General features: G+C 45.4%; 1 protein-coding gene across 1 annotated transcript in view; it reads right to left on the bottom strand.

Annotated features, from left to right (window-relative positions):
• Positions 1–21,353, bottom strand: part of Parva (parvin alpha) — a 159,162-nt gene extending 137,809 nt beyond the window's left edge. Inside the window, exon 1 of the mRNA XM_031387906.1 lies at positions 21,103–21,353. Within this exon, the coding sequence (XP_031243766.1) occupies positions 21,103–21,238 (136 nt within the window). The 5' untranslated portion in view covers positions 21,239–21,353. The remainder of the gene's footprint in view (positions 1–21,102) is intronic.
• Positions 21,354–21,640: the final 287 nt, after the last annotated feature.

The following is a 21,640-nucleotide window of genomic DNA, read 5'->3' as shown; positions in this document are numbered from 1 at the left end:
CAAATTCTTACCCTCACCTAATGTCTGTGCCACCCTCCAAGCAGAACCATTGTTCATTGAAACAGTTAACGAATGACTTTATGGATAGACCATCTTAGTACCTACACCATTTCTTAAATGAATGTAACCTGTTCTCTGTGGGCTGAGAATGAAGTCACTCACTCAAGTCAAATAGCTTTGACCATAGCAGGAAGTCTGTATCCAAAAACTGAGCCGACAGTTCATTTCTTGGTGCAGCAGAACTATCAACTCTCAGCTTAGCTACGATGGAGGTAAAATCTTGTGGTGATGTGAGGGTCATTGAAATACAGCTTTATTACAATGAAACCCAATGTCTAAAAATTGTTCTTATTTTGGGCTTGTACCACAGTAAGAGCCAAGATTTTAAACTCTACTAAATACAAAACAAACAAAAAGACTTTATATATTCATGTTCATTTAAGAAAATACTAGTAGTGATGTATTATTTTTAAGCATATAGTTAATATGTTTGGAGTTATTTAAAATTTATATTGAGAAAAATGTATTTTCACTATTGTTGTAGACGAGCACCTACATACGACTGTTAAATTGATTGTTGTTTTATATCAAACAACTTTTATAATACTTATTTTTATTGTTATAATATTTTATAAATTTTAAGGAATATGATGAAAAAGATATTGTAGGTATTGAAGGGGGGTCTCTGGGAGGAGCAGTGTTACAAAAGGGAAACAAGAATGTGATTCAATTATATTTAATTGAAATATGTTTTTAAATGTTAACAAATTCAGATAAGTTGAAATCATGTAACTTTTCTCATCATAATGCAATAAAAGTTTTAAAAGAAAAGTAAAAGAAGAGCTAAAACCTATCTTAGACCAATTAGAACTTGTTTCACTATAAACAAATTTTAATTGGTTTAACACAAGTATCATTAATACTAAAAGCTGGCTTGACATTCCATGAACAAGAAGAGTCAAAACCCAGAGCCTGACAGCACACATCCGTGGAAAGTCCAGAGGGCCCAACCTTGTTCTCCATGCTTTCCAGTATTGGATCTTTTCTTAACAGTTCTAGGAGCTGAATATATTAACACCAGAGCTCAGAGACCACAATGCATTTGTCTCAGGTTGCACAGCCAATGTGTGGCAGGACCTAATGGGATGGCTTCTGGGCAGGCTTGCCTCTCAGTGCTAGTTTGTTGAACAATTAACCAACTAGAAAAGTGCCAACATCTTGAAAGACTAGAGAAACTGTAATTTATTAGGTGGTCACTCTGGATACATACCATTGACAAGCCCTTGTTCATTATTATGGGTGAAAGAACACACACTATTCAGAAAAGCCCGTGACATCACAGCTGGCAGTTGAGTTTGGTTACTGAAGAGACTGACTGAAATCTCTGTTTTGTGGTTGTTGTTACTGTTAAAAGATTTATTTTAGTATGTGTATGTGTGTGTGTTGTGTGTGTGTATGTGTGTGTGTAAGCACATGCATGCACACACTTGAGTACAGGTATCTACGCAGGCCTGAAGAGAGCAGAGTTATACTGGAGTTGTATAGGCTATGAACTTCCTGATGTGGCTGCTGGGAACCAAACCTGGGTCCTTTAGGGGAGAAGAAATCTGAACCTTCTCTCCAGCCCCACCTTGTTATACCCCTTCATAGTGGTGCAACTTTGGGCCAGTCACTTATCTCTCTGAGCCTCAGCTTTCTTATCTGTAAAATGGAGTGACAGGACCTCCCAGGAGTTCTGCAGGGATTTCACTCATGCAGATGCATCACATATGTTGGCTCCATTCAAACATAAAAGGAAGAGCGGCACCCGGCACATTGACAGGCACACCCCATCTATTCCAACTTTAAAAGCGAGCTGAGAAATGGCTACACATCTCCCAGTGCTCTGACTGGGAAAGCTGGCTTCTAAGCGTTCTGATCCTGCCTCTTGAATATCGACTCAGGACACCTAATACCATCTCCAAATGCCAGGCTCCATTTGTATCCGGTCAAAGCCAGTCTGCTGACTGCCTCTGTTGATTTTAGGGACCTCAGCACTGCCCTGGCTCCTAAGTCCACCTTCCTCTCGGCCCCGGGCCAGGCCTGAGCTGACTTTACCTGGTAGTCAGAAGAGCTGGTTGCAGAGGAGCCCAAGTCTGTGATGGATTTTTACTGTTTAACTTGAAGTGCAGCTAGGGCCTGGGCAATGCATTTCTCACGGGCTGTGCAACTAGGCCACACCGAGGCCACTTGGCAGGGCACAGCACAGACTTTGGCTGCTCTTTCTACCCAAGAAGGTAGTGTTGACCTCTGGGTAGCTCAGGGGCTCATCCTCATGAGCTCCTCTAAGTGTAGCAGGTTTTATCTAGAAGCATTTCGGAATCCAAATTTTTAAAATAGCCAATGGCTGGGCATGGTGGTACACCCTTAATCCCCAGGTCTTGGGACATAAAGGCTTAATGGATCTCTTGAGTCTGAGGCCAGCTTGTTCCTACATTGTGAGTTACAGGGAAGCCAGGGCTACACAGGGAGACCTTATCTCAAAACAAAGCAAAATAAACAGACAAAAACCTGCCAATGTCTCACAAATGAACCCTCTGAAGACCTGCCCTACAGAGGGGTTACCCCCTCAGAGAGAACATTCAGTGCTCGGGATGCCCGGCATTTTACTCACTACAGGGGCACTGAAGGCCTACCTTCAGGACTCACAAAAAACTTCTGTTCTTCTCAAAATCAAAGTGGAAAATTTCAAATATATCCTAAAGTATCAATAGCAACAATCGCCCTCCCACCCACCCCTTCCATTGCAAGTTCTACCATAACCATGTATCAGCACACACAAAGATAGATTTTAAAAATTTAGCCAGGCGGTGGTGACACACACCTTTAATCCCAGTACTTGGGAGGCAGAGTCAGGTGGATTTCTGAGTTTGAGGCCAGCCTGGTCTATAGAGTGAGTTCCAGGACAGCCAGGGCTATACAGAGAAACCCTGCCTTGAAAAACAAACAAACAAACAAACAAACAAAAAAATAAAAAATAAAAATAAAAATTTAAAGAACATTTTAAGAAAGCAATACCAGCACTGGAGAACCATCACTGTATTCCATCACTCATGAAATGGAAGGAAAGAAAGACTTGAAGAGCAACTTGTTGAGTCAGACCTCTTGGGTTCAAATCTCATGCCTTCCTTTCACTCAATAAGATACCATGGATAGATTTCCCATCTCTCTTCATAAGCAATGAGGTTATATTTCTCAGCCTCATTTTTGCTTGATGGCAGTCATATCACTGAGCTCTGGTGGATGGTAGTTGGCAGTGTGTTAGGATGGGCTAGCCAAACCTTCCCCTGTATCTTCCACCTTTTTCTGGTGTCAGCAAGGACCTGGAAGACTGGAAAGAGGCCTGCTCGTGAATGCTAGGCACCAGGCTACCTCTAGCCCTGCAAAACATTCTTTTTGTTTTTGAGACAGAGTTTCATGTAGCCCAGGCTTGCCTCATACTTGTTATGTAACAAAAGATGACCAAGTCACAGTCCCAGCCTCAAAATACCATGTTGCATGTTAGAATCCCACTCTCAAAAGAAGCGTCAATTATCAGTGACTTTAGGAAGTAAGGTTAAAAACACAGAAAGTCTGAGGGGAGATCTCTGTTTGTTTAGTGTAGATAGAAGCTGCTAATTGCTCTCACCAAGCATGTGAAAGTTCATTGCTAATATCACCTGACATTCTCTTAAAGAGCTGTTGCTCTTAGAGCCATATGGCGTGTTGTACAGAGGGCAGTTAATTATCTAGATTTCAAAAATATTACAGTTTGATCACTATAAGAAATCTCAGTCCCATTGTAATTAATCTAAATGTTTCAAGCTTTGAAATAAGCCTCAAATAAATGACCTAGGTGAATTCTGCCTCAGGGTCCCATTTAGCCCACAATGGCCTCAAACTTACGATTTATTGGTCTGAGGATAATCTTGCTAGGTACCTAAGTCAAACTCCTGATTCTCCTCCCTCCACTTCATAGGTAGTAGGACTGCAGGCACGTACCACAATGTCCAGCTCATACTTGCTGTCAAACAACAACAACAAAACAAACCATGCTGGTCATGGTGGTGCACACCTTACTCCCAGTTTAGGGAGGCAGAGGCAGGTTACATATTGATATCCTATTGGAAAAAGCCCGAATCCTCAAATGACCATGTAGAAACAGTGTAATCAAGAGCAATGCCAGAGGGTTCTGCTGGGATGTAAGATGCCATTGTTATACTAATTTTTATTGTGTTAAACTTCAGAAAACTGAGAGCCTAGCTGTTACAACAGCTAGAGGTACCTTCACTAGCACAGGACCTTTAACTTTGGAAAATTTCCCCAACCTTTCTTTGCTTCAGTGTCCTCATCTGAAAGGATGTTAACTCCTTTCATAGTTTGCTGCAAGGATCCAATAAGTTAATATGTATAAGACACCAACCTGGCTCCACAGTGGGACTGTATTATGTGCCTGCTGTCACTACTATTGTTTAAAAAGTAATAACATAGACTATGGCTTAGATAATTGTCCCTCAAAACCATGTACTAAAGATGCAGACCTTGTAGGGGGCCTTCCTGCAAGGTGGTGGGACCTCCAGGAGGTAGGTCTTTCTATTGAGAGTTCCTCATGTCACTAGAGTGTAGGACCCCAGCCAACCTTCCTCCCTTTTGCTTCTTTTTTTTTTTTCATTTTTTTTAAATTTTAGATATTTTCTTTAATTACATGCGAATTTCTCCTTTCCCAGTTTCCCCTCCAAAAAACAAAAAAAAACAAACAAAAACAAACCCCTGTTGCCTCCCCCCTCCCCATGCCTGCCACCCTGCCCTCTCCCACTTTCTGGCCCTGGCATTCCCCTACACTGGAGCACAGAACCTTCACAGGGCCGAGGTCCTCTCCTCCTATTGATGATCGATTTTGCAATCCTCTACTATACACATGCTGCTTGAACAATCAGATCCCTCCATGTGCAGTCCTTGGTTGGTGGTTGAGACCCTGGGAGCTCTGAGGGTACTACTTAGTTCATATTGTTGTTCATCCTAAGGGACTGCAAACCCCTCAGCTCCATTGGTCTTTTCTCTAACTCCTTCACTGGGGACCCTGTACTCAGTTCGATGGATGGCTGTGAGCCTCTACATCTGAAGTACACAGGAACTTTGTGTTCCTTATTGCTTGCTAGTTGGCTTGTAGGCTGTTATACTCAGCTTGCTTTCTTACACAGTTGAGAACCACCTGTCTAGGGATGATGCTGCCCATGGTGGGCTGGACCTTCCTACATCAATTAACAATCAAGATAATCCTCCAGTCATGCCCACGGGCCAATCTGATCTAGTCCATTCCTCAGTTGAGGTATGTCAAGTAGATCTTAAAGCTATCCAGGACAGCTGGGCAGTGGTGGTACATGCCTTTGATCCCAGCATTTGGGAGGCAGAGGCAAGTAGATTTCTCAGTTTGAGGCCAGCCTGGTCTACAGAATGAGTTCCAGGACAGCCAGGGCTACACAGAGAAACCCTGTCTGGAAAAAACATGGAAACAAAGAGTAGATTGGGGTAGAGGTATAAGATCCGAGTAGACAGGGACATCTCAGAAAAATACCAGGAAGCCAGGAATTTCCTTAATATGATAAGCTCGGGAACTTTGGGAAGGTAGTAGAACTCTCTGGAAGGGAAAGGCTAATTAACATTCCTCAGATCACAGGGTGGACCTTTGCCCACCTTCCACTTCAGACAAGGGAAGACCTTGCCACCTCATTCCCTAAAGACCAATCAGTTTAAAAAGCCACACTGTTCTACCAATCACATTGTGTCTAATGGCTGCTGCCCTGAAAATTGTATAAAAGCTCACTGAACAAGCTGTTCAGGGTTGCCTCCTTTCCTTAGGGTCTGGGACAGCCTCAGTGCACTGAAATAAAAATCCTTATGCTCTTTGCATCGATCAGGCTCCATGTGATTCACTCAGGGGGTCTCCGGTAAGCTAAGGCTTGAGAGAGTCTTATAGAGGGATGGGGAAGCAGGCACAGGAATGCTTTTTGAAAGGTAACAGAATCATCTACAACTTATAGCAATGATTGTACAACAGCAAACACACCGCAGAATGACACCATTTAAAGGTGGGTTATAGCTCAGTACAGATTTTTTTTTTTTAAATTACCATTCCTCTATAGGGATCAGACGGTCTTTCCTCTGACTTTGAACTTCCAGCAGAGACCTGAAACATGCATTCCCACTGCATGAGAAGCTGTGTGAAGACAAGTTACTACTACATGACAGCATCATGACACCCAGGCTAATGAGCCTGCAAGTTAAGGCAAGAGGCCCTAAGCTAAGAGGCCTGGGCAAGAAGGGTGGCTTGAGAGGGACCAGCACACCAGGCAGGAGAGGAACCTGTCATTCACACTCCCTTTCTCTTCCCATCAAACACAATCTTCCAACCCCAGAGGTTCAGAAGAGGCTGTTAGATTTTTTTTTTTCCACACAAGAATACCATGAATCACAATTCCCAGAACCAACAATCCTGAAAGGGCTAGGTAGCCAGGAGCCCAAATGATTTCAATTGATGTCATAGACTGGAAAAGCTGACAGTCAGGCCTTCCAAACTGAAAGTCAATTGCCGACCATGAAATTCATGGCCCCTGGACTCCTCTTGCCCACCTGCTTCAACACCAATTTAAGCAATTCTGAACTTTGATCTCTGTGGTAGAATGTCTCCGATTTATTGAAGTGTCAGGTCCCAATTGTGTTAACATCTACCTCTGGCAGGGCCATTACTAGGCGTGAATCTGGGTGCCCATCACCCTGTCACATTAGCACAGTGACAATCAGAAGCAACAAATCAATCTTCCCCTCCAGAGTCATCAGGGAGCCTTGCAATTTACCATAATGACAAGCAGTGAGGAAAAGCAGGTGAGGCATCATTTTTTCCTCCCGGAGACTGGACAGGCGCTGGAGGGGCTACCTACCGAGCCCACCACAACCCCTTGCCACCCTCAGCCAAGACGCAGCTGCAGCTCCCTGCCAAGGACTACACCCTCAGACTTGCTTCACATTAGAACTGGGTTACCCTCCCCCTGTGTTTTGCAAACAGCCTCAAAACTGTCAGCTCCTGCTGCCCAGGCTTCTCCCAGCTGTCACTATTAACTACCTGTCATCTGCAGGTCTGCTTCACAGGGCTGAGAGCCAGGAAGGGTGTGTATGTGTACTCAGCCTTATGGTAAATAGGAAAGTTCCTTCCAGCAGAGAGGACTGTTTATTTCCAAGCCTGAGGTGCGAGGGTGTAGGGTGAATAGGGCAAGAAGCCGGGGTTCCTTTGTGAACACCCTCTCGGCCTCGTGGAGCCAGTGAAATTGTGATTCTGTAGTGGTTATCAATAGCTCAAGCTGTCACTCAGTGAGGAGCCCAGCCTGCTGGCCTTTGTCCCCAGGACCCTGCATCTGAGACTGTGCTCTGGATTCCCATAAGTCTCTCTGATTCAAAGCTGTGATGGTTAATCGTGACTGTCAACTTAACTGGATTTAGGATCACCATAGAAACACATCTCTGAGTGTATCTATGACGATGTGTCCAGAAAGGTTTTTGCAGAACAGCAAAGGGCCATTTTGGATGTGGGTGGTACCATCCCCTAGGATAGGGTCCAAAACAGAATAAAAAGGGGGCAGTGGGTCCAGCATTGTGTCCCTCTGCCTTCCTGACTGCAGGTGCGATATCACTGGCTGTCTCACGCTCCTCCTGCCATGACCTCTCTCCCATGAATACACTCTGGAACTGTGAGCCAAGTTAAGCCTCCTCCCTCCCTCCCTTCCTTCTTTCCTTCAGCCAGGTATTTTGTCCCAGCAACAAGAAAGATAGTAATAGAAGAACCAAGGCATGTGACAGACACTAAGATTCTCTGTTGAGAATGCCCACACCTGCTGCCTTGGTGCCTCACTTTCCACCTCCTCTTCTGCCTGCAGCCCCCATAGCCATGCAAGACAAGGCAAAAGTGTAGAATCACTGCTCTGAATCAAAAAGTCAGGGGACTCTGCAATTAGCAGATTTAATAATCTACCAACGAAGGTGTTGTGGAGAGAGAACATCGTGGAGCCTGCTGCACCGAGCCTCCTGAGTCATGGGGTACCCACAACCTGGTTTCATATCATGGTAGAACCAGCCCATGCTAGCCTCCAGTGTGGTCACCTCCAGGAGCTCAGCTGTACTTTGTGCAGAGCTTCATTCCTAACTGCAGACAGCTGGACTGTGCTTGCCATAGCAGCAGAGAGAAGTGGTGTTAATAAGTGCTCTGCTCACATCTGCTACCGAGTGACTCCAGAAACACTCCCTGAGGTATGGGGTGTGATAGACACACGCGCCAGCAGGCTCAGGTCCACAGCAGATGTGACACATCTGATTATGAACTCCTGTCCCAGATGAAGGACACCTGTATAACCAACTTGTCAACAGAAGGGAGCTGAGGACATGGCTTAGTTAAGTGCTTTCTTGCAAGCACAAAGACCTGAGTTCAATCCCCAGAACTCACATATATCAGTAAAAGCCCAAATGGTGTGATAGTGTATGCTTATAATCCTAACCTTGGAGGGGAGATGCAGACAGGTAGGTCTCTCGTGATCCCTGGCCAGCTAACCTAGACTATTTGGCAAGTACTGGGCCAATGAGAGACACTATCTCAAAAGGCTGTGATTGGTGTTTGGGGGAAACAGCACTTCAAGCTACCCAACTTCCTCCAGATACCTGTGGGCGTTGCCCTTGTTTGTTTGGGCCCTTTGCTCACCTCCTTATTGGTTTTTGTTTTTGTTTTTCAAGACAGGGTTTCTCTTTGTAGCCCTGGATGTCCTGGATCAGGCTAGCCTTGAATTATTGTTTTATTTTGAGACTGGTCTTTCAAAGTACAATTAGACAGTACCTGAACTTGAGACTCAGGTAGCTGGGGTTACAGGCTGGTGCCTCCTCACTGCCCAATTAGCTGTCACGATTGATTGATAGGCAGGACTCTTTGCCCCTGGTTCATCTGCAGTTCCTTAAGCTTTGCACTTCAGTGAAAGAATGTTGAGACAGACAAGACAGGATACATGGGATGGGTTGAAATAATTCTGAATCTTAGAGACAGGTCTGCCTGTTTACTGCTCCCTGCCCCCTAGTCTTGCCAGTGAGCTATCACATCTCAGTCCTTTATTTAAGTGTGTCCACATGAACTTGTACAGAGCCACTCAGAGGAAGCCTTCTGAGTCCGCCCGCCCCCCACCCCCACCCCATTCTACAGACCCAGTAACCACATATCTGAGGACTTGGTCTCCCCTCTTAGAGGTCTGCCAAATAAATAGGACTTACTGAGAAAGTCTTCCCACAAAGAAGATACATTCCTGGGGAGGGAGAGGGTTTTTCACAAGCTAAACACACATACCAAAAGTTGAGATCTAGATAGAATCCAGGGGCGAGAAAAGTCACCCAGGAGTACAAGAGAATTTGAGGTAAACTGGGGCCTTCCTTGATGGGAACAAGCTGCCCATTGATGGTCCAATCCAGTCAGGACACATTTCATGGAGAGGGTGTTGGGTACTCTGTGCTATGACAGACAACAGGGACAGATGCCTGGGGCATAAATGTGACCAGAACACACACAACTCCTGCCTGCCTGGCATCTGCAGGAGAAAGAGAGGACCGTGATTGTTGGAGACCAAGGCCCAGGCTTAGGTAGCTCCATATCCAGGGCTCTTGTTCTCAAGTGAAGCCCTCACCTGGATTTCTGACTGGATTCTGGCTCCACAACATACTGGACACTGCACAAAAGTTTACATCTGGCTTTTAAAAGTTTTTTTTTTTTGTTTTTTTTTTTTTTTACTTTTAAAGGTAATTTCATATTGAATCTGTCGTGTGGCTCTTTTCAAACATTGGCTATTCATCTACAACCTTGCCAATGTCCACAGAAAGACTCCATCTCTTCTTCAGTACTAATGGCTAAAACGTAATTATGAACTATGCTTGTTAACCAAATAAAGATATTCCAGGAGACAAGAATGAATCCTAATATGGAGGTGTCCTTGGGCTGGAGCCCACTTATCAGCTCTCAATCTCCTCCTCCTGACACAGAGGTGCCTTCATTAGCAAAGGAAAGAAAGAGTCTTTGTGGTGATGTAATTCCCAGACCACCCCATGCAGACAATAAAATGCAGTTTGAGAGAAGCCTGCTGAAATCAGAGCTCGGAAATCATAGGAGGGCTGTGAGGGCCCCCAGAGGTTATTCAAGCCTAATCCCCTAATTTTAGAAATGGGCAAACAACACCAGGAAGGAGAAGCAACTGGCTGTGATTATATAACCTGTTAGTGAGGGCAATTTTCACCAGGTAAGTATGGGGGAAATTCATCCCTCAAAGAAACTCAAAACTGATGTGTGTTAAATATTATAGAGGGCTACAGAGAGAAGACTCCCCACAGTGGGTCCCACACACAGACATATGGGGCTGAATGGAATGTGCCTGGTGTCACGATAGAGTGGCAGGCCAGAGGCTCTGGTGCACACAGAAGGAAGAGTGTCCCACCATCTTCAGAGTGCTATAAGTGACATGCAGAAGTGACATCATATGACTTTGTGTGCTTAGTTCACTTTCATACAGCCTCGGTCAGTCTTTTCAGGTCCACACCACTATGCCTGCTCTACGTGGTGTGGAGACTGAACCCAGGGGTTCATGTATGCCTGGCAAGTACTCTACTATCTGAGGGATGTTCTCAGCCCCTCAAATTGGGACTTAATGAATGGATAGATTTTACTGAACAAAGAAGGTCTTTTTTAGAAATGTTAAATAATAGGTGAACAGGCAAGAGGAATATGGCATTTTTGTTGTGAGCCTAGCCTTTATGGCTGAGCATCTCTCCAGCCCAAAGGTAAGAACACAAGAACAGGATGTGCTCAGGGAATGAAGGGTGCTTGCTGTTAATGAAGAGTTCTTAAAAGGGGAAAAAAAAGAGCCTGGCATACAGAGAACTCTGTCCTAGGGGGGAAGTTCCCTTTACATTTAAAAGTTAAACAAACAAAAATAAAAATTAGGGACTAGAAAAAGGGCTCAGTGATTCAGAGTACTGGCTGAGCTTCCAGAGTACCCAGGTTGGTTCCCAGCATTCACATGGAGGCTCACACCACCTGTAACTCTAGTTCAAAGGACCACACGCTCTTCTGATCTCTTCGGGCACCAGGCATGTATCTGCACATGATGAGCACACAAAGCTCATAGACATAAATAAAAAAAATAACTCTTGGGGGGATTACATGACATATTTTTAGGCAAGGTGGCCCACACCCACAATCCCAGCACTTGGTAGACAAAGACAGGAGGGATCACCTAAGGTTCCAAGCCAGCCAGGTTCTACAGTGAGATCCTAAAAACTAAACCAAACTAAAACAAAGCAATATGTGGGCTAAAAAATAAAGAAAGAAAAATGGACCAGAGATAGGCTAGTTGGGTGGGCACTACAAGATAAAAACAAAACAAAACAAAAACCACCACCATCAACAACAACAACAAAAACCCCCCAAAAACAAAAACTAAACCAAAACAACAACAAAAAACAAAAAACCAGGTAGAATTTTAAAAATAAACAATTCACCTAAAAGAAGGCTAAGGACCGTTGCAGGCTGAGTGGAAAGTCACAGTGTTGAGAAGGTGGGATGAGCAGGAGAGTTGGCTGGACCAGGGCTAACTAACTACTGTCCACACCTCCACACAGCTTACACAGCCTTAGTGCTAAGAAAGCATTTGATATTTCTTTTTTCCTTTTTTTTAAAAAAAATATTTATTATTATATGTAAGTATACTGTAGCTGTCTTCAGACACTTCAGAAGAGGGAGTCAGATCTTGTTACAGATGGTTGTGAGCCACCATGTGGTTGCTGGGATTTGAACTCAGGACCTTCAGAAAAGCAGTCAGTGCTCTTATCGCTGAGCCATCTCTCCAGCCCTGCATTTGATATTTCTTAAATGGCTGAAAAAGGTGAAAATTATGCAAACTTCAGGTTCAGTGTCAAATATTTACTGTTTGACCCTTAAAAAGAAGTCATTGACTTCTGAAGAAGAACGTACCTGACACATTGCAGCTGTCTGTGGCTGACAAATGATGAAAGAGTGGACAGGATTGGTGACAGGGAGAACAAATAATTCCACCTGGCATGTCAATTTGGGAGTCCACAAGATATCCAAGTGGGAAGATGTATTAGGAACAGGGGTGAAAGGTCAGGATTGGAGATATTCAAGAGTCATCAATGGGCAGATGGTAGGTGAGGGAGCAGGGAAGGTATGGTGTGGGGGTGGGGCAGCAAAGACAACTAACTGTACAGAGAAGCAGCTAGAGGAGGGATCTGAAAGTGGAGAGACACCAGGAACAAATTCGGAGAGAACAAGGTACCAGAGACGATCTAAGGACTTGGAAGTCGAACAATGCTGAATGTCTCCAGGAGCTTAGGCAGAGGCAAGGAGCAGAACTGGTAAAGGAGGCCTTGACCAGGGAAGTCACTTGAATAGTAAACAAACTTGGTGCTCTGGTTGGACTCGGGATTCAATGTTCTCCCAGTTTTCCTACTGCTGCTATCCTCTTCAGTTTTTCTTGCTGGTTCCTCATCTCCCAGCTTCTGAATGTGGGGAACCCACAGGCCTCAGTCTTTCTTCCATTTTATAGCCAGACTTGATCATCCCATCCAATTTATAGGTGTAAATACACATGGCTACATCTCCACCTAGACCAGTGGTTCATAGCCTTCCTAATGTTGTGACACAATAATATAGTTCTTCATGTTGTGGTGATCCCCCAACCATAAAATTATTTTCATTGCTACTTCATACTGTAATGTTGCTACTGTTAGGAATTGTAATGTAAATTTTTCTTTGGAAATAGAGGTTTGCCAAAGAGGTCGCGACCCACAGGTTGAGAACCTCTGAACTAGACCTTCCTCTTAATTCACAGAACAAACTCAAACCAAACATCTCTATATGGATGTACAACAGGAACCATTACCTAGACAAGACCAAAACCCGGAATCATCCTTCCTTTTCTCCAGGTGGATCAGCAGGATTCTCCACCACTGTTCAGATTGACTCCATCTTTGCAGCTGTTCAGCCCTAAAACCATAGCACCTTGATTTGACTCTCATCAACTCCCTCTTGCTGTACCTTCACAGAACACCACACACACACACACACACACACACACACATTGCTACCAGACTGTATCAGACTCCCACTGTCTGTTACCTAGATCACTGACTCATCTTCCTTCTTCTATTGTTGCTCCTCAGTCAATTAGTATTACCACTGAGAGCTATGGAGCTAGGAGGTAAGACGTGCTCTTCTATGAACCTTTACACACCTTTCTGTCTTGCTCTGAGTAGAGAGGCCAGAGTCTCACAATAACACAGGACATAACAAAGCGAAACTAGCTGAGTTGTAATTCCTGAGCACAAACCTGGGTTGAAAGCTGACAGGTAACATCTTGGGCACAGGATGGGACTTGTTAAAGAAGGCCACTTAGCCCTTCCTACATGGTCTAAATTAGTACCATGGGTGCTCCGTGTGGTCAGTGGCTACTTACAGAAGCCGCAGAAGGTTCTACTGCCCACAATAAAGGCCATTTCAAATTTCAAAGGCTCGTTAAAAGTAAGCTGTCAATTTCAATAGTTACTATTACTTGTGCCTTATAATGCATACAGCATAGCCTCTCCTGTAAACTTCAAAACTTCCAGGAGGGAGAGGGGATTAGGTGACTGTGCTGAAGCAGTTGCCTCGCCTGCACAAGGCCCTGGGGCTGATCATGAAACTGCAAAAACTAACGAATGAACAAAAGAAAGGAAGGAAGAATGAAAGGAAGGAAGGAAGGAAGGAAGAAATTTCAGTTTCATGTTAAGGATGACGAAAGGGAGACTTAGATTTTTTAAGGAACTTGTCTTATGTCCAACAGACATTAAAACACAATAGGACAGAATTCAAACATACAATTGTAAGCTATGAAAGACATTTTTAACTCCTATTCTGTCTTGTTCATTTAACATAGTTTTTTTTTATTTTTATATGTGTATATGCATGTATATATGCATGTATGCATACATATATATACATACATATCCTGCATACACGCCTGCATACTACCTGCATGCCTAGTACTTGCAGAAGCCATTAGAGCATTAGATCCCTTGGGACTAGAGTTACAGATGGTTGTGAGTAACTATGTGGGTGTAAAGATTGAACCCTGGTCCACTGGAAGAGCTGCCAGTGCTCTTAACTAATGAACCACCTCCCCAGACCCGTGTCTGTTTTATTGTTTTTCTTATACCACACATACACACACAGACCAAACATACATGTGCACATGCACATACACACACATAGGAATGGCTGAGCGTGGTGGTACACTCCTATAATTCCAGGACTTGGGAGGTGGAGGCAAAAGGATCAGGAGTTCCAGTTCATTTTCAGCTATATAGGGAGTTAAAGGCTAGCCTGAGCTACATGAGAACCTGTCTCAAAGACCAAACACATTAGGCTGGGGTTATAGCTTGGTGATAGAACACTTGCCTTGAATGACCTTAGGTTTGATCTCCAGTCCTGCCAACAATAAAACACAAACATGGAAACTTATTTGATATCTTCTAAATGAGACTTATTCTATGATGTATGTAGTAAATATCCTTAGGAAGTAACTTTTATAGAAATTATTGACCTAAGTATTCCAATGCATATCCTATCTTTCAAATCTTTGTGTTGTAGAGTAGGAAAGAGCATGTATGAAATGATGAAGGGTGGTCCCATAAGAAGTCCATGCTGAGGCCCTAGGATAGTTTGTCAGCATATCAGTGCACATGATTCTGAGGAGTCTCAAAGAATAGGAGGGAAATAGAAGGCAGTTTCTGCAAAAGACAAAGTTGTGAACTCACACATGATGTAGAGCAAGACCCAGCCCAATGTTACTAGAGTTGAGGGCTTGGGTCATGGGCACACACTCACCAACAATAAGCCATTATCACTCCAGCCTCAAAGCTTCTTGACTGTCTTGTAGAACACCCTGGTCAGCAGGAAGCAGCTGGCGTGAGAGGTGGCTAGACCTGTCAGAAGCTGTGTGTACTCATATTTGCCCATTTATGGCCTTTGGATTCACTAATGGACTGAAAAGAATTGGGGGTTTATAGTTTATAGAAATACAAGTAAGATCTGGTTTCAAAACCTCAGTTGAATAGAGAAGGGCAGGGCTTATGAGCCTCAAACAAGCCCACGGAGAGACAGTGTAGTATGGGTGGCCCCATGGCTATATTAACGAACCTCTATGTTTCTGCCCAAAAAAGGGAGACAACTCTGATGGGGTCCACCGAGCTCCCTCCATCCTCCCCTTCTCTCTCCTGGAATCCAGTGTCTGCTGACTATTTAAGACCTGGTCCCCACATTCTGTCTCCTTCAGTCTCCATGCCCTGCTGTATCCCTTTATGTTCAAGGATGAGAACATGAGTCTTGCTCTACTCTCTCCCCTTCTGTCTGCATACTCCTAACAGCGGCTATGTTCCTAATGGCTACAGTTCCTGTCTGAAAGCCCTTGCAAGTTGGTCCTGGAACACATGCTTACTCAAGAAGCTAAGGCAGGAAGATTAAAAATTCAAGGCCAGCCTGAAATGATATCCAGTTTCTAAATAAAAATAAGCAAAAAGAGGGCTAGGAGGCCCTGAGGAGATGACTTGGTAAAGTGTTTACCACGCAAACATGATGACCCACTCTCAGATTCCCACCATCCACTTAAAAAGCAGGCACTATAGTGTGTAGCTGCAATCCCAGCATTAGGGAGGCAGAGGATTCCTGGGCTTGATGGCCAGCTAGTCTACTCTAATCAGTGAGTGCTAGGGACATTGAGAGAAGAGACTTGTCTCAAAAAAGTAAGGTGGAAAGCAGTTGAAATGGCTTGGCGGCTTAGCGGGTAAACGAGATTGTTAAGCACCGTTACACTCCATGGCACATGAGTGCTCCCCAACACACACATCTTTTTGTTAGTTAGTTTGTTTGTTTGTTTGGTTTGGTTTTGTTTTTTGAGACAGAGTTTCTCTGTGTAGCCCTGGCTGTCCTGGAACTCACCCTGTAGACCAGGCTGGCCTCAAACTCAGAAATCCGTCTGCCTCTGCCTCCCAAGTGCTGGGATTAGTGGCATGCGCCACCACTGCCTGGCCAACACATACATCTTGGGAACACATACACTAATAAAATAAATAAATAAATAAATAAATAAATAAATAAATAAATAAAAAGGTGGAGAGCAATTGAGGAAAGTATTCAACATTGGCCTCTGTCCTCCACACGCACTCAAACATGAACATATTCCTACACATATCCCATATACATGTACAGGGCACGGGGAGGGAACGAGTGAGCCCATTGAAGATGTAGCTTGGTGCTACAGGCTTTGCTTAGCATGTACAAAGCCCTAGGTTTGAGTCCTAGCACTACAAAAAGCAATAAGAAAATCAAGAGCTGGAGAGCTGGCTCTGAGGTTAAGAGCACTTGACACTCTTATGAAGGACCCAAGTTTGATTCTCAGCACCCACATGGTAGGTAGTTCATAACTGTCTCTGTTTCAGGGGATCTGATGGCCTCTTCTGGCCTCTGTCAGCACCACCCACACCTGTGTTACAGACATACATGCAAACAAAGCACACACACACACACACACACACACACACACACACATATTTAAATTGAAAATCAAACCAAGGAGAACACAAGGAAGGATGGTTGAATCTTTCTCCAAAGAGGAAATAAAATAGATAATGGAGGTTGATGGAAGGAAGGGACTGGATGGAAGAGATGATGGGGAGGGGAGGGGTGGGGAGGGAGAGCAGGGGAGAGAGAAGGGAGACTGGCTAGGGGGCAGAGGCAATCTCTAGAATGTGCCAGAGACCTAGGATGGGGAGAGGTCCCAGAGCATCTAAGAGGGCAACTCTAGCTGAGATTCCTAGTGGTGGGGGATACGGATCCTGAAGTGGCCACTTCTGTAGCCAGGCAGGACTCCCAGGGGAAGGATAAGGACAACAACTCACCCACAAAGCCTTTGATCCAAAATGTGTCCTGCCTACAAGATGTGCAGGGGCAAAGATAGAGCAGAGTCTGAGGGAATGGTCAACCAATGACTGCCCCAACTTGAGACCCATCTCATGGGCAAGAACCAATCCTCGACACAATTAATGATACTCTGTTATGCTTGCTGACAGGAACCTAGGATAACTGTCCTCTGAGAGGCTCCACCCAACAGCCAATGGAAAGAGATGCAGAGACTCACACCCAAATATTAGATGGAGCTTGGGACTTGAAGAGGACATGGACTCCACAGGAAGACCAAAAGAGTCAAATAACCTGGGCCCTTGGGGGCTCCCAGAGTCGGAATCACCAACTAAAGAATGAGCACTGGCTGGACTTAGGCCCCTGTATATTTGTAGCAGATGAGCAACTTGGTCTTCATGCTGCTCTCCCAAACCACTGGAGCAGGGGCTGTCCCTGAGCCTGCTGCTTACCTGCCTGCCTATGGATCCCACACCCCTAAACTGGCAGCCTTGCCTGGCTTCAGTGGGAGAGGATGTGCCTAGTCCCTCAGCAACTTCAAGTATAGGGTGGGGAGGGGAGGGAGTTGCAATGGAGGGGTTGATACCCAGAGGGGGGGCTTCCCCATCTAAGGGCAATGGGGAGAGGACTTATGTGAGGGGGTACTGGGAGGAGAGGAAGGGTTGATATTGGGCTGTAAAGTGAATAAATAAATTTAATAAAAATAAACGAATATTTAAAAATTAAAAGACAAGCGAGACTCCAACTCAGTGGGTTCCAGTTACCTTTCCTGCCCCCTTAGGCATGGTGTAGGGCAGGGGGAGTAACAACAGCTTCCTCCTATTATCAACCCTCCAACCTGTGGCCTTCAGGCTACACATAGCCAAGGATGGCTGTTAATGCTGTTTGACCCAAAATCATAAACCCACTTAAAATATTTTGAAACCTCTATAACATTTTGGTGAGGGGTAACTCAATGATGGCGTTTGAGTATCGACTTTGTAGGTGAAGTCACAACATGAAAAGTGTGGACATGCCTGCTCTTGTAGCATCCCTTCTTGGCTCTGTGTTGTCTGTAGCTCTGTAAATAACTGCAATGCACACTGCCTGGGTCACAGAAACCTGGCTGAAGTTATCAAAGGAATGAAGAAAGAACAGACTCACAGACACAGGCACAGAAAAGCTGGGGTTGGGTGGGCCGCGAACATTCTGGTGGAGTGGCACCAACTATGCAGTAACTCAGAACTTCAGCATGGTTTTTATGGATAGAACAGGGGGAGGGGACTGGCCAGGCTCGGTAGGAGGTATCTGTAGGTGACAGTCTCAGGCTTACGCCTCCAGGAGGAGGATGCTTCGGATGTTAGCTTCTGCACACACTGGTCAATCGTTTATAACATATACTTGTGCCTGCTGTCAACATGCACACTCAGACCAGAGGAAGGCTTTGCCATCATCATGAGCCTGATGGAGGGAAAAAGCTTTGCCAGTTTCCAATGGATCCATGGCCTTGGTCCTTGACAGGGCTTCCTCATGTCAAACAACATCCATCCCTCAGGACTGCCTTCTATCTACACTCCTTCACTAATTATTTTCAAGATCCCATCCAAGTTGACCTTCCATTTCCTCAGGGCTCTGCTGAACGGAAAAGACAGGATGCCAGAAAGCCTTAAGTTCATGTCCCTGAGGACTAGCTTCAGGGACAGCAGATGTTGGCCTCGATCAAGAGAAGACTCCGGAAAGTAGTATGATCTAGTTCAAAAGGGTAAATGTCACATCAGATTCCAAGAGAGTAGCGGACACACACTGGTAATCTTTGGACCAATAAGATTGTTTCTCAAAGATGCTAACAGTGGGATGAACACTGCAGGCCAGGTATGAGCTTCAGTAATTCTGAGCTGCCATCCATCAGATGGATGAGCCTATCCCAGGAACACAGTCTAGAAAAAGGACTTCCCAAACTAGGATCCCACGGTACAACAGTCAGAGGTTTACCAACACACCTGCTCACAATTTCTACTTCTGTGGTATCAGAGACCTATGGCCATCTGTGGTTGCAAAATACTGAATGGAAAATTCCAGAAATAACTCCTAAGTATTTTATGTTGCACACCATTCTGATTAGCATGATGACATTTTTTTTTTTTTATTTTATTTTATTTTTCCTGAGACAGGGTTTCTCTGTATAGCCTTGGCTGTCCTGGAACTCACTCTGTAGACCAGGCTGGCCTCAAACTCAGAAATCCGCCTGCCTCTGCCTCCCAAGTGTTGGGATTAAAGGCGTGCGCCACCACCGCCGCATGATGACATTTTGCTTCAGTCCAAACCTTCCTGGCTATGCTAGGAGTCCTGTGGATACACATTGTATACGCGGCCTTGGTAACTTAGTAGCCATCTTCGCTATGGGCTCAAGTAACATCGTGAGTGTCTCAGCACTGCAATGCCTGTAACACTAAGAGTACCATCTGTTGTTGTTATTATTATCCTTACGGTGTATGCCTGATGCACGTATGTGGGTATGATGGCACAAGTCAGAGGTCAACTTTGTGGAGTCAACTTTTTTTTTCCCACTTTATGCAGGATCTAAATCACCAGTCCGGAGTGGCAAGCGCCTTTATCCACTGAGCCCTCTCAGCTCAGCCATGTTAACCTCTTATTGTACCTTACATACAGGTTACACTTTACCATAGACATGTACAGTGAAAAGCACACCATATAACAGGCTCAGAATAGCTCATGGTATTGGCCATCCGCTGAGCAGCTTGGAGTAACTCCCTTAGAAATAAGGTGGAACTGGGTATAACAGTCATGCGGGGTTGTGGTGTTTGGTAGATCCATGCCACAATCTAGACAACATACCCTTAGCTCATGTTTGCTAATTAAACACCAAAGTGGTTTCCATACTTCGGGAGACTAAGAACGTGAGACACTTCCTAGTTCATCACCTCAGACCTACTAAAGTCATCTCCTGAAATGATCTGGGGGCTTGGGCTATAACAGTGGTTCATAGAGTACTTGCCTAACATCACTGAGGCCCTAAGATCAACCTCCAGTACCACAGAAAAGCACAATCAATTAACATCAAATTGGAAAGGTCTGTAATCCCAAAATACTTTGGAAACTGAGGCAGGAGGACCACGAAGCCCTGCCTGGGCTACACAAGACTAAGCTCAAAGTTAATCGGTATAACTTAGAGTCTTAAAAGAGAAAGAACAAGACCGTGGTGCTCATGCAGTAGACCCAAGGCCCTCTAATTTAGAGATTCAATCCCAGCACTGCCAAAAAGAAAACATTTTAAACCTGTTTTATTCACACACCTATTGCCACATTGATTTTTGAGAACCATCACTTCATTTCACACACCCAAAAGCAAGTTGTAAACTCTGCCTACGGGACAAAGTACTTTACACAGAAACTATTCTGGAAACAAAAAACTAGACTGCTGCAGTTCACCGTGGTGGGAAATAGAAAAATCTTTTTTTTTTTTTTTTTTTAATAAAACTTGGAATGGAATGTCCAGGTTCACAGCAGGTTCACAGCAGGGTCACAGTCCTTATGTATAGTGAGTTTATCTCACCATTCCCCAACCTCCCCACACCCCAACTTCAGCACGTTCTTCTCTCAGTCAACTAACATTTTATACAAATCATTGTCCACACAAGCCCAGGGGGCCCGCGAGAGATCCAAGAAGGCCAGTGCCACTGCAGTAAAAGACCTGAAGGCGCCCGGGAAACGAAGGCGCTACAGACCAATGAAGGCTGAGAGCGTGGAGTGACGGCGCCCGAGAAAACTTTCCAGCCAGAAACTTGGCAAACGCCAGTCCTCGGGCGCGCAGAGGGCGGGGACAGCGGCCTAGCGGAGAGGCAGGGGACCGGCTGGGCCTGGACTCTGGGACAACAGCCACCCAAAGCTTGGGCTCTGCCTGTGGCCCAGCGATGACACCGACCCGGTTAGGGCCTGAGAGGCGACACGGGGACATTGAGAGGCGCGCCCCGGCACTGTCAGCGGGGTCTCCCACTCCTAGGCTCCCGGATCCCTGCAGCGCCCGCGGCCTCGGCTGTTCCTACCTTCCTTGGCTTTCTTCCTCCGGGCCAGCGTCCCTCCGAGTTTCCCCAAGAACGAGTCATCTTTCTTGCGGGACGGAGGCGACTTGGGAGTAGGAGACTTGGGGACCAAGGGCGACTTCTGTGGGGATGTGGCCATGGCGGCGGGACACAGAGCTGGAGCTGGGCGGCCGCGGCGGGCGGCGGCGGGACTGAGGCTGCGGCTTTCCAAACGGAAGCGGAATTATTCCAGGCATTTGAGGCAGCTCGCTCGCCTTTCCCGTCCCTCGCTCCCTCCCTCGCGCCGCCCTCCGCCCTGCGAGGAGCTGCTGCGCCTGGGGCCCCGCGCCCCAGGCTGCCCTGGCTGCGAGGATGCTCTGGCTTGCCGCTTGCTGGGGGGCAATGGACTCTGGGGCAAGTGCATGCTAGGGAGACGTGAGGTCTTATCTGGAGTCTGGATGCCTTCACTTCTCCTCTGCTTTGCACACACACACACACACACACACACACACACACACAATCCGCTCCACCTCCTGCATGGATGGGACCATGTATTTATTGT

This window comes from Mastomys coucha, unplaced genomic scaffold (assembly GCF_008632895.1).
Source record: "Mastomys coucha isolate ucsf_1 unplaced genomic scaffold, UCSF_Mcou_1 pScaffold21, whole genome shotgun sequence".
NCBI classification, from domain to species: Eukaryota; Metazoa; Chordata; class Mammalia; order Rodentia; family Muridae; genus Mastomys; species Mastomys coucha.
The sequence above is the reverse complement of the archived record's forward strand: the minus strand, read 5'-3'. Positions and strand labels throughout refer to the sequence as shown.